Source organism: Ananas comosus, linkage group 22 (genome assembly GCF_001540865.1).
Source record: "Ananas comosus cultivar F153 linkage group 22, ASM154086v1, whole genome shotgun sequence".
Classification (NCBI taxonomy): domain Eukaryota; kingdom Viridiplantae; phylum Streptophyta; class Magnoliopsida; order Poales; family Bromeliaceae; genus Ananas; species Ananas comosus.
In genome coordinates, this window is record NC_033642.1 from 452,435 (window position 1) to 466,072 (window position 13,638).

Below are 13,638 nucleotides of genomic sequence, written 5' to 3' on the forward strand. Positions count from 1 at the left end.
CCTCCAAACCCAAAACCCTAAAAAAAAAAAAAAAAGAAAAGAAAAGGGAAAAAAAAAGGGGAAAAAAAAATGGTGTTGTTGTGTATATGCTCTGTTTTGATTCCCTTCGTCCAAACCTAAGAAGAGAAGAGCTAAACCCCACCCTCTCCTTGTAACCTCCACCTCCACCTCCACCTCCACCTCCACAGCAACAACAAGAAACCCTAATTAATCCCTCTTTATATCTTTTTATATCTCTCTCTCTCTCTCTCACGGGCATTTCCGCAAACACCTTTGGAGGAGGAGGAGGCATGGCGGAGAACCCGAGCATCAGGGAGACGCTGGAGCGGGGGGAGGAGGAGACGTACAAGGGGCTCGAGGCGCCCCCGTCCATGGCGGCGGCGGGGGCGGGGGCGGAGCGGGAGCGGAGGAGGAAGGTGGCGTACGGAGGAAGGGGTGGGGGTGGGGGTGGTGTGGGGGACTACGCGGTGGGGGTCGGCGTCGGGGTCGGGGTGGTGGTGGCGGAGGACCCCCCGGCGAGGATCGAGCTCGTGGGGTGGTACGCCTACGCCGTGTGCTCCTTCTTCGTCCTCGCCGTGCTCGTCCCCGTCCTCTTCCCCCTCATCATCGCCCAAATCGCCTCCTCCTCCGACTCCCCCTCCACCACCGCCACCACCACCATGAGAGGCGTTTCGTGCTCCGCCAAGGAGATGGCGCTGTGAGTACTCTCCTCCTCCTCCTCCTCCTCCTCCTCCTCCTCCCTCTCCTTTCTAGGGTTTCGCTTCTCGTCCTCCTCCTCCTCCTCCATGTCCTTTCTAGGGTTTCGCTTCTCGTCCTCCTCGTCCTCCTCCCTCTCCTTTCTAGGGTTTCGCTTCTCGTCCTCCTCCTCCTCCATGTCCTTTCTAGGGTTTTGTTTCTCCTAGGTTTTTGTTCTAGGGTTTTTGGTAGTTGGAAAGTGTACGAATGGTCCCTGTAGTATCTCGATATTGCGATTTGGTCCGTAGAACCCTTTTTTTTATTTTTTTTAACTTGAATACTTTGTGGATCTCTATTAAATTTGCAAATTACTCCCTATTTTTGGGGGAAAAAAAAATCTGTTTTTTTACTTTTACAATTTGGTATTTCAAATCTTTTTTGTAAATTTTTTTTTAGGATTTTGTAGTTGGAAACTGTACGAATGGTCCCTATAGTATCTCGATATTGCGATTTAATCCTTGGAACCCCGCTCTCTTAATAACTTGAGCACTTTGTGAGTCTCTAGTAGTTTGCAAGTTAGTACAGTTAAAAGTATATGGTCCTTATAGTATCTCGATATTGCGATTTGGTCCGTGGAACCTCTTTTTTTTTTTTTCTTGACTTGAACACTTTGTGAGTCTCTATTAGATTTGCAAATTACTCTCTATTTTTGGGGGGAAAAAAATTTCACTTTTATAATTTGATATTTCAAACCTTTTTTGTAAATCTTTTTCAGGATTTTGTAGTTGGAAAGTGTACAAATGGTCCCTATAGTATCTCGATATTGCGATTTGGTCTGTAGAACCTCTTTTTTTTTTTTTTTTTAACTTGAACACTTTGTGGATCTCTATTAGATTTGCAAATTACTCCCTATATAACGGTTCTTGTAATTTTTTTTAGGATTTTGTTGTTGGAAACTGTACGCATGGTCCCTGTAGTATCTCGATATTGCGATTTGGTCCTTGGAACCTCTCCCTCTCTATCTTAATTTCTTGAATACGAGTTTGCAAGTTAGTCCCTACTAGTTGAAAAAAAAAATCCGTATTATTTCGACAATTTGATCTCGCTAGTTTTTTTTTAAAAAAAATTTCGGTGTTTTGTAGTTGTAAAGTATATGAATGGTCCTTTTACTTTCTCGATATTGCGATTTGGTCCTTGGAACCTTTTTCTTTTTTTTTTTTGGAACTCTAACACTTCGTGAGACTCTATTACTTTGCAAGTTAGTCCCTGTTTTTTGTTGGAAATAAAAAAATATTTCCGTTTTAGTTCTACAATTTGATATTACTAGATTTTTTTTTGAAAAAAGATATGTTAGCGTTTTGTAGTTGTAAAGTGTATGAATGGTACCTGTAGTATCTGGATATTGCGATTTGGTCATTGGAACTCTTTTTTCTTTTTCTTTTTTTTTTCCTTCAACATTTTATTTACTTTCCTACAACTAGAATAATTTGGAAAAAAAAAATCTTATTCTTTTCCTGTAAAATCCCTCTTTTTTTTGTAGTTATTATGAATTGTATGAACGGTCCCTGTACAATATCGATGTTGTAACTAGGTCATTAAATTTTCCCTTTTTTTGTTTACATGCACACTTTGCGCCTCTATTATTTTGCAACTTTATCCCTGTTTCTTGTAAAAATGTATTTTTAGGGGTAAACTTGAAAGAAAAATCTTACCAAAGTCCCTTTTTCCCTCTTCCTTTTTAGGGTTTCGTAGATGTAAACTGTATGAACGCGCCCTGTAGTATCTTGATATTGTGATTCGGTCCTTGAAACTTTTGAAAAAAAAAAAAATCCGAACACTTCTTGAGTCTATCATTTTTAGGATTTTTTTTCCTTTTGTTTGAGCTGAGTAAAACGTCTCTGAATGGTCCCTGAACTATTTCTATATTGCAACATAGTCCCAAACTGAGCACTGTTTGTTGAAAAAAAAAAAAACTATTACTTCTCCTCCTACAATACGATTTATTTTTTGGGAAATTGTAGTTTACTTTTAATTAAGGTTCAATATGGTTGAAAATGGTTTTTTTCCCCCCTTTAACAGTAGGAATTTTAAATTTTAATTTAAGGGTCCTCTTATAGTCCCTGTTTTTCTTTTTATTTTTTTTTTTACCTGATAAAAATATTTCTTGAACTTTTTTACATATATTAAAATTACTCTATAAGTGTTGAAAATATTGTCTCTTTTTGTAAATCTCTAGTACAATATCATTTGTTTTCTCTGTTTGAGTTTTTACTTAAACAGGATAATGGTCTCTCTTTTTTTTTTTTATAACTATAAAAAGATACTTTTGTTTTTTTACAGTATTTGTACTTTGTCGGGACGGGGTTGTAATTAAAACAAAGTTCAGGGACTAAGCTGCTTACAAGTTCACGTGCTCTGCGTACACACATTTTTTTGCTCCGTTAATTTTGTTGGTGATTTTTTATTTTTATTTTTTACACATTACATAGTTTTTGTCGTTTTCTCCGTTGGTACGTGCTTGATTATGTTTGACTGCAAAATACCGAATATACCCTGAGAGTGTTATATATGGTTATCTGATCCCAAATTCAAATTTGAGGGGCATAAAGGTAAATTCACATGTTACTGACACACCGACACCACTCACCTGCTAATTACTGTAGCATTAATAAGTGCCACAGAACATGTTGTAATGGGGGACACTTTGGGGTACAATTTGGTGTACGCATAGCAGAGTTAGTAATAAATTTTCTTTTTCATAATATTGCCTTTTTTTTTATTTATTATTTTTACCCATAGCGTCGATTTCTATAAATTTATAAATTTAGATAATGTGTATTAACTAATGAGTTAATTAATTAGCTTAATTAATTAGTTTAATTAAATTAAAGCAACTGCGCAAAAAAGCGTGCATAAAAAGCATAAAAAGCGTGTCCTTCATTATTAACTGCCCTTTTCTCCTGGGAAATTGTGTGGCACAACAGCTGTAACCCATTAAAAACTTTCAGGGGTAGAATAGTAATTTCACTTTGCCTTGTACTTTTTTGGATTATTTGGCTTTTTCCTAATAATAATATTAAAAAAATGTAGTTTTCTAACTACAAAATTATATATATTTTTTATTAGTTTGGTTCCTAGGCAACAAAAAAAAAAAAGGTTTTCTATTTTATTTTTTTTTCAAGTTTTGTACAAATTTTGGTTGATATTTATAGCTTTCAGAAAAAATAATTTTTTTTTTTTTTTAAATCTTCAGATTTCATAAAAGATTCTGCCTTTTGTTTTTAGAATTATTATTTTATCTGAAAAACAAAACCTATGAAAAGAGTATTTTCTATGAGAGTTTGTTTTTTCCGGAAATAGTTATCCATAATTTGTTTTGGGGAGACCGAAAAATTAATATGATTTATAAGTAATTTTTCGCATAAAATCGGTAAACCGAATTTCACATAAATTGTTATTGGGATCCCTTGAATCAGCTAATTTTCTCAGGATTTTTTTTTTCTTTTTGGTTGAGAATGTATGTCTCGACGAAATATTTGTTCCTTAACACTCTCCCGGCTTTTATTTATTTTGATTCGAGTAATTTTCACCATATGAACTTGGGGGAGCTTGTTAAGTTTGATGTGATTTCGCTATGTTTAATGGCGGGTTTGATTCGCAGTTAACGGCCGGTAGCTAATGCGCAACAATGATTATTCGATATTATTAGTTTTATGTTGTAATTTATTCGAATACCTTTCTTCTTTGTGGTTTTAGTTGTTTTTAAGGTAAAGATTATGATATATATATATATCCATGTTTACGATATGTTACTGTTTTATTTGAAATAGCGTGTTTTTGTGGTTTTTGTTGTTTTTAAGTTTACGATTATGATACATGCATGTTTACGATATGTTATTGTTAATGCGATTGCTAATGTACGTAATCATGCATTGTCGTCCATCTCTTCGTATTTGTTCGATATTATCAGTATTTTGTTGTAATTTATTCAAATAGCTTTTTATGTGGCTTTTGTTGTTTTTATGGTAAAGATTATGATATATCCATGTTTACGATATTTTACTGTTAATGCAATTGCTAACATACGTAATCATTGTCGTCTATCTCATCCTATTATTTGATATTATTAGCATTATGTTGTAATTTATTCGAATAGCTTTTTTTGTGGTTTTTGTTGTTTTTAAGGTAAAGATTATGATGAACTCATGTTTACGGTATGCTATTGCTAACGTGATTCTGTGATTTAAAAAAAAAAAACAGGTATCAGAGGTTGGTGAAGCACTCGATCGACGTCGGCGGCTCGCGGTTCTCTGCGCTGCATTGGACGGTGATCTCGTGGGCAGCGGGCGTCATCGCCGTAGCGCCGCTGCTCCCGCAGGTCGCCCACCAGCTCGACCGCGGCCACCACCAATCCCTGCTCCTCATCGCGGCCATCACCTTCGGCGCCTTCTTCTGCCTCCTCACCGGCTTCTTCAAGACCGCCTGGCTCTTCCCCTTCTACATCATCTTCATCGTCTCCGCCATCACCGTCTCTGACTCCGCCCACTCCCGCTACCTCGCCCTCATGCTCCGCGGCCTCACCGCCAGCTCCTCCGGCCGCCACCTCTCCCTCCGCCGCCGCGCCGCGGGCGGCCAGCTCTCCCTCTACTCCACCGCCGCGGGGAGCCTCGGCGCTGCCGTCATCGCCGCCTTCGTCTACCACATGCTCCGCCGCTCCGACCAGCTGACCGGCCTCTGGGTCGTCTCCATCTTCAGCGGCCTCATCTGGTTCATCGCCATCTGCCACGGCCTCTTCTCCAACCGGCCGGCCTCGTCCATCTCCTCGTCCCCCTCCCCGTCGTCGCCGCCGTCGCTGGCGCACAACATGTTCGACAAGGTATCGCACGCGCTAGCCGTGTTCAGCTACCCGCACGCGGTCGGCAGCCTCGCCGCCGTCTTCCTCTCGTCGTTCTCGACGATGTGCATCTTCACCGCCGGCATTCTGTACATCATCGGCGGCCTATGCATCAAGCCCGTCATGATCCTATCCTTCTTGATCATCTACTTTGCGTTCCCGGTCCTGTCGCTCCCCGGAATCCACGCCCTGCAGCTGCTCCTCCGCACGGACGCGGTGCGGATGCAGCTCCTGGGGTTCCTCCTCTGCGCGTTCGTCTCCGGCGCGGGGTTCTACTTCAAGGACCGGAGGTGGCGGGCGGCGCACGTCATCCTCGTCGGGCTCGTCCAGAGCACCGCGGCCGGGGCGCTCCACGCGTTCGGCCGGGTCCTGCTGCTGGACTGCGCCCCGCCGGGGAAGGAGGGCGCGTTCGCGGCCTGGCTGGCGTGGGCGCGGGCGGCGGGGGCCGGGGTGGGGTTCGCGGTCGGGTCGGCGTCCCCCGGCCGCATCGGCGCCGCCTTCGGGGCCGCCTTCCTCGCGAGCCTCCTTGGGGGCCTGGTGCTCGTCTTCGGGAGCGTGAGCGACGAGGGCGCGTTGGTCGCGGCCGGGCACGTGCGCAAGGAGGAGTTGGAGTATGAGAGGAAGATGGTGGGGGAGGAGGGGATGAGTGGGATTGGCTTGAGCTCAAATTCTGGGGAGGATAGAGAAGGGTACATTGGTAGAGTGAGAGTATGATGATGATGATGATGATGATGATGATGATGCTTCTTAATGCTGATGATGATTTAATTTTACATATATGTTTGTGAGAAATTTAATCAATGGTGGTGGTGGTGGTGGTGGTGGTGGTGGTGTGGGTGCTTGTTAATTTTAATTTTAATTATTATTATTATTATTATTATGATCTCACTTTTCACTCTCTAGAAATGGTGTTTAATTTGAGTAGGAATTGGTTGTAGTTCATTCATTTGTTTGAGATAATTGTAACTGACAATGTTTGTTTTGTTGTTTGTTGTTGTTAAGTGACTGTAACTCTGTGTGGGTGGTTTTTTCTTCTTCTTCTTCCTTCTTTTTTTNTTTTTTTTTTTTTTTTTTTTTTTTGCTATTTTGTTTGTTGTTAGTTGTTTATGTTAAATGAAATGAAATGTCCAGTATCTAGTTCTTGTCCTTTTTTTTTTTATTTTGTTCTTTGTGGAGGACAAATGAACTCTTGATGTAATTGCTTTGAAGTGGATGTGGATAATGGATTTTTTTTTTTCTATGATGTTGGTGTTTCGATGCCTACTATGTGTCTGTTTGGCTCCACTTTTGTTTTACGATGTTGGTGTTTCGATGTGTGCTATGTTAGGTATTTTTTCAGTCTTATTGAAGAAAAGGTTTTGTGAACTCACGGATTAAGCAGGTATAAAGTTTAACATCTTGTATAAATTTCATTCAGGTTTCTGTAAATATAGTGAATGGTAAATATATTTTTATAAAACTTAATTTTTATATATTGATCTTGCAAAAGTTTTGATATTTTTAAATATATTTTTGCCGCTAGAATCCGTTAGAAAAATTTAATTAATCATAGATTAAATAGTTAACTATGATTAATTTCTGATATTTTTATTCTTCTTATATTATACTGTTATAATTTTTTGAGAAATATTTGTAATGGCAAAATTAAAAAGATAAATAGTTTTTTAACAGTTCGCCAACGGTAATGAACCAGAGGGACATATTTGAAAACATTAAGACTTTCGTAGGAACGATATATAAAAATTAAATTTTTTAAGAATATATTTATCATTCACTATGTTTGTAGAGATCTATATGAAATTAACCCTTACATCTATATATAGAGCATATAGATAGTTTTTTTTTTTTAATGATCAATTGTTCAACAAAGTAGGTATCTTGTTACCATTCACTCTCATTTTAAATCTGTCTGAATATTTAGACTATGATTAAAATTTTCATCTACAAAATATTATATATATATTTTAAATATATTAAAAATATAGAGTGGGCTGGTATGCTTCTGGAAGCACGGAGCCCTCCGTGCTTCCAAGTTGTTTTCGATGTTCGGACTTTCGAATCGACGATCGGCTCCGTTAGACTTGATCTAGAGTATTTGAAGTACCTAAAAAATAAATTTTGTAATTTTTCGATATCATTTGCCTAGTGATCGAAGGAGCTCAAAATCAATAATTTTAACGGCTGTGGTGAGCCGTTTGCAAGTTTAACGGTGTAGAAATATTCAAATCACATGAAATTTTGATAGAAAATTCTTTATACCATATAAAACAAGATCAATAACTTTGATCTAAAATTTTAATGTTATATCATCATATTTTGTAAGATTTTTATTTTCAGCCGTTGACTTTGAGCCACTTCGATCACTAGGCAAATGATATCGAAAAATCGTAAAATTTATTTTCTAGATACTTCAAATACTCTAAATCAAGTCTAACGGAGCCGATCGTCGATTCGAAAGTCCGAACATCGAAAACAACTTGAAAGCACGGAGTGCTCCGTGCTTCCAGAAGCATACCAGACGCACTCTAAAAATATATTAAATAAAATATTTATGCATGTAAATAAAATTTTAATATATTTACAATATATTTTACAAACACTATTGTACAGCAATAGTTGACGCAAACCTTGGATGCTTCAGTTTTCTGTTTAGAGTGTCAGAAAATATATTATTATTTTATTCAACTCCACTTGCAACACTAGTAGCAATAAAAATAATAAACACTAAATATATTAAAAAATAATAAAAAAGATAATCCTTACTATAGTTTAACCTATACTTATCTACATTGGGAACCAAAAAAAAAAAAAATTGAAAAATGTAATAAAACATCATTACATCCACGAGCATCTATTAGGGCCCTTTCCTTTTTTCCTTTTTTTTATTTCTTTTCCTAATTTATTATAATTTTGGACGACAATGTTATTAACAGAGCTAATTTTACTAGTAACAAAAATAATTTTTGCTATTATTGAGTAATTACTTACTATTCTGTGACGAATTTGGTCAAATTCATCAATTGTATAAACTTTTTTAATATTTTTTTTTTTTACAAAATATAATGTTTAATCTATCTTTCAATGATAGCTGAATTTTTATATTTTTGCATGATTAAATTTCAAGTTTTTATTCATCTCAGTAAACTATTATAAAATTTTTAAAAAAATTGCTCCCGTAGTCAGATCAATACGAGTCCTATTTAGGTGGAATCAATAAACATATTTTTCGAAGAAGCTAAGGGCTCGAGCGTTGTGTTTAATAAACGAACTAGCGAGTGATCGAACTTTCGACCTGTGAGCCGATAATTTGATTAAAATAACACAAATTAATCTAATAGCTGTTAATGTACATAGATTAAGTTTGTACTTTTTTTCTTTTTTTTTTTTGCCACCATATATTAATTTCACTTGGTTTTTTTTAAAAAAATTTTTATTTCACTTGGTTGTAGATGATATGAAAAAAAAAAAAAAAAAAAAAAAAAAAAAAAAAAAAAAAACATGGGCACTACACTGGCCAGCTTTAAAACTCGTGCAGTGGACCTCGAAAGTCGTAAAAAGTACGCGAATTCCAAGGGGCCTTATTTTGTTTTGTTGTGCCTAATAATATAAAGGCCAAATTGGAGAAAATTTTTGTGTGAATATTTATTTTTTTTTTATTTTTGCTTTTAAAAAATTTATGTATTTTGCTAAGTTTAAAATTTTAAAAATAATTTTAGGAGGTGATAACGTTAACGGTCGGAACGAAATAATCAAATTATCCTTACTTATTTTATACGAAAAAAAATAAATTTTAATATATTTCTATCATTTTTAATAATATTTTCAGATGTAAAATATAAAAAATAGACGGAATAATGAGAAGAATTTTGAGGAATAAAATGTAGATTTTTGAAAGTCAGAAAAAAAAATAGAAAAAGGATACTTATAGAAAATTTAGTGTATTTTAATCTAATAAAAATATGGACTAAACTTCAATTTGCCTCCTACGGTTTGGCACATTTTTACTTAGTTTAGTAACTACACTAATAATTTTATTTTTATTTTATGAAAAAAATTTGTGGTCCAATAGAATAGTGAAATGATATTTTTTGAAAATAACAAGATAATACCCTAAAAAGAAAACTGTAAGATGATTAATATAACTTTTTAAACCATAGAGTACTGAAGCGTAAAAGTTTGAATCAAGTGGTAGCAAAGTGAAAATATTCTAAACTATTGTGAAGTAAATTAATGTTAAGGAAAATATTTCTTGTACACCCCGATAAGGGGGTGTATATCTTACACCTGTAAATTTAGAATTGATAAAAATTGAAATAATTTTTAGTAAAATTTAAAAAAATTAATGTGACAAAAATGATTTTAGGATTAGGGATGCAAACGGATCCGGGTCGATGGAGCTCCCGCCACGAACTACCCCCAGTAGATAAAAAAATATAACTCGTCCCGAATCTGTCCTAATCCGCCAAGTAAATAAAGTAGGAGGCGGGAGGCGGGAGGCTCTTTTCTTCCTTTAATCCGTCTCGATCCGTAAAAAATTCGCCAAAAATTCACTTCCGTCCGCCCTGAATGAAGCGGTAGGTAGAAGTCAAAAATAAAATAAAAAATAACCCATCCCGACAAAAAATTGAGCGGAAGGTGAGGGAACTGTTCCGCCCTCGGATCCGCCCCGTTTACATCCTAAGTTAGGATAAAGTAAATGCGAGACGTATATTTTATTTTAGAATGTACCTGTATTACTCCTACCATAAATATATATACGATTTTTTTTTTTTTTTTTTTTCATGCAACGGTAACTTTGGGTCTTCGCATTGGTTTGACTTTTTTGCTTAAGCAACGGCCCTCATTTTGAATCTTAACGGTCGCATGACCGTTTCCTCTTTTTCCTTTTTTTTTTCTTTTAAAAAAAAAAAAAAAAAAACCTTGGGTTAGGGTTTAGTATACATTTATTTATATTTATTACTAACTCTGGTGCTCTCATTGGGCCCAATTTGTCACGCCACTTTAATAAGTGGTTCCAACATGTCGCATTCACATCCACGTTTGTAACTTTTGCTTTTGGGTTCATTATGCTTTCGATTCGATTCGATTCTCAAACTATGAGGCGCATGATATTTTAATTTTTAAATTTTAAATTTTACTTTACTGTAAATTTTTTATTTGATTTTTTAAAATTATTGTAATCAAATTTTACGATCCGATTTAGTTGATTATATGCTGATGTTTCGTTAATGTGAAAGTGATTTTAGTTATCCCGAGGTGGCTTGGGATTAACCATTCCACGCTTTTTATTTGGAACCGTGCGAGTTCAAGGTTTAATTCTAAGTTTTATTAAGATTATAAGTTGAATTAAAATAAATTATATAGACATAATATATGCAATAAATTATTTTTATTATAAAAATTATTAACTATATTAATACATATCATTTGTACTACTTAAATATTATAATAAATTGCTTTTATTAAAGTTAAAGTAAAATTATTTTTAAAAAATAATATTATAGTTCAAATATTCTTTTATGTAATATATTTTATATCAAATTTATTAATTCAACCATCACTTTTTTTCTATTATTTTCTGACTATTTCATAAAATTAAGGAAACACAATTTCAGTTATTCTTGAAAATAGCAATATTATAAATAAAATATAATTTTTATTTTTATTCCTAACTTTTTTAAAATAATAAATAATTTATTTAAATATTCGTTATATTACTTTCCTTTTTTGCCCTTGCTAATTTGGATAGGTGGGAATTAAATTCAACTTTGTAAAGTAAAAAAAAAAAAAAAAAAGCACAAAAGGGCCTAGATTTTCCCGCCAAAATTAATTCCTCTTCAACCACTTTTTCTAACTTTTTGTTAACAAAATTCATGTAGTAGGATAAAGAGTCCACCAACTTTATGAGAGATAAAAAAAAAAAAAAAAAGAGTAAAAGCTCAAAAAGAGAGAAAAAAAAAAGAAAAAGAGATTCATGCAAATTGCAGCAAAAAGATATATAATATTATAAATAACAAAGCTTTAATTGATTATATTATAAGCCTCTCCTTTGACTCAATCAATCAATTAGACCTTTGGAAAATTAAGAGTTAGGTTTAAGTCACTAGATAAAATAAGCATTGTAGATATATTAAATTTAAGACTACGTATACACTGTTTTTTATCGGATCGATCATTTGGAGGACACAGATATTTGAGTTCAACTGAAACCATGAGCCATTATGCGAGGTTATCAATTTAAGTCTCCCAGTCGTGATTTAGGCTTAGTTTGGTATTGAGGTCAATCTAACGCTATTAGATAAAATGGAGTTGAGAAAAAGCATTCAGAGATATGCTTCTGCGTTCTCCGATGAGACCGCAGAAAATATATCGTTAACCGGCTAACCGCAATATGCGAAACGTAATATTACGTACGAAAACAAACAGGGTATTTTCCCATCGTCGTTTCTTACCGCACGTAACGCAATCTTTCCGCAATCCCAAACGAAGTCTTAGGCTTAGTTTGGTATTGAGGTCTATCTAACGCTATTAGATAAAATGGAGTTGAGGAAAAAGCATATAGGAATATGATTCTGCGTTCTCCGGTGGGACCACACGATATGCGGAACGCAATATTACGTACGGAAACAAACAAAATATTTTTCCATCGTCGTTTCTCACCGCACGTAACGCAATCTCTCCGCAATCCCAAACGTAGCCTTAGTAAGTTAACATCCACAATTTTACGCAGGTAAAAGGGATTATTAAAATTATTTTGTTTTACATTATTTCTGTCCGATCGATATTTTAGATAACATAGAGATTTAGATCTTTTATTTAGTTGGCTCATTTTGTCCCCACAATAACATTAATTACCTGTAGTGATTTATCATAGTATTTCTAGAAGAGATATAAAACTAATTGTTGAATTTTAATGGTGTGTGTGTCTCTAGAATTTTTTTTTTTTTTTTTTTTTTTTTTTAAATTTTTTTTTTTTTTTTTTTTTTTTGTTTTTCGTATGTTTTAGGGTTTTGATCCTTTGCTTTTTGGTTTTGAGNAAAAAAAAAAAAAAAAAACCTTGGGTTAGGGTTTAGTATACATTTATTTATATTTATTACTAACTCTGGTGCTCTCATTGGGCCCAATTTGTCACGCCACTTTAATAAGTGGTTCCAACATGTCGCATTCACATCCACGTTTGTAACTTTTGCTTTTGGGTTCATTATGCTTTCGATTCGATTCGATTCTCAAACTATGAGGCGCATGATATTTTAATTTTTAAATTTTAAATTTTACTTTACTGTAAATTTTTTATTTGATTTTTTAAAATTATTGTAATCAAATTTTACGATCCGATTTAGTTGATTATATGCTGATGTTTCGTTAATGTGAAAGTGATTTTAGTTATCCCGAGGTGGCTTGGGATTAACCATTCCACGCTTTTTATTTGGAACCGTGCGAGTTCAAGGTTTAATTCTAAGTTTTATTAAGATTATAAGTTGAATTAAAATAAATTATATAGACATAATATATGCAATAAATTATTTTTATTATAAAAATTATTAACTATATTAATACATATCATTTGTACTACTTAAATATTATAATAAATTGCTTTTATTAAAGTTAAAGTAAAATTATTTTTAAAAAATAATATTATAGTTCAAATATTCTTTTATGTAATATATTTTATATCAAATTTATTAATTCAACCATCACTTTTTTTCTATTATTTTCTGACTATTTCATAAAATTAAGGAAACACAATTTCAGTTATTCTTGAAAATAGCAATATTATAAATAAAATATAATTTTTATTTTTATTCCTAACTTTTTTAAAATAATAAATAATTTATTTAAATATTCGTTATATTACTTTCCTTTTTTGCCCTTGCTAATTTGGATAGGTGGGAATTAAATTCAACTTTGTAAAGTAAAAAAAAAAAAAAAAAAGCACAAAAGGGCCTAGATTTTCCCGCCAAAATTAATTCCTCTTCAACCACTTTTTCTAACTTTTTGTTAACAAAATTCATGTAGTAGGATAAAGAGTCCACCAACTTTATGAGAGGAAAAAAAAAAAAAAAAAAGAG

General features: G+C 34.2%; 1 protein-coding gene across 1 annotated transcript; it reads left to right on the top strand.

Annotated features, from left to right (window-relative positions):
- On the top strand, positions 1–6,600 carry LOC109726948. Its single transcript, XM_020256774.1, has 2 exons — positions 1–697; positions 4,936–6,600. Exons 1-2 carry the CDS (start codon positions 291–293, stop codon positions 6,281–6,283), a joined length of 1,755 nt encoding a protein of 584 aa, XP_020112363.1. The 5' UTR covers positions 1–290; the 3' UTR covers positions 6,284–6,600.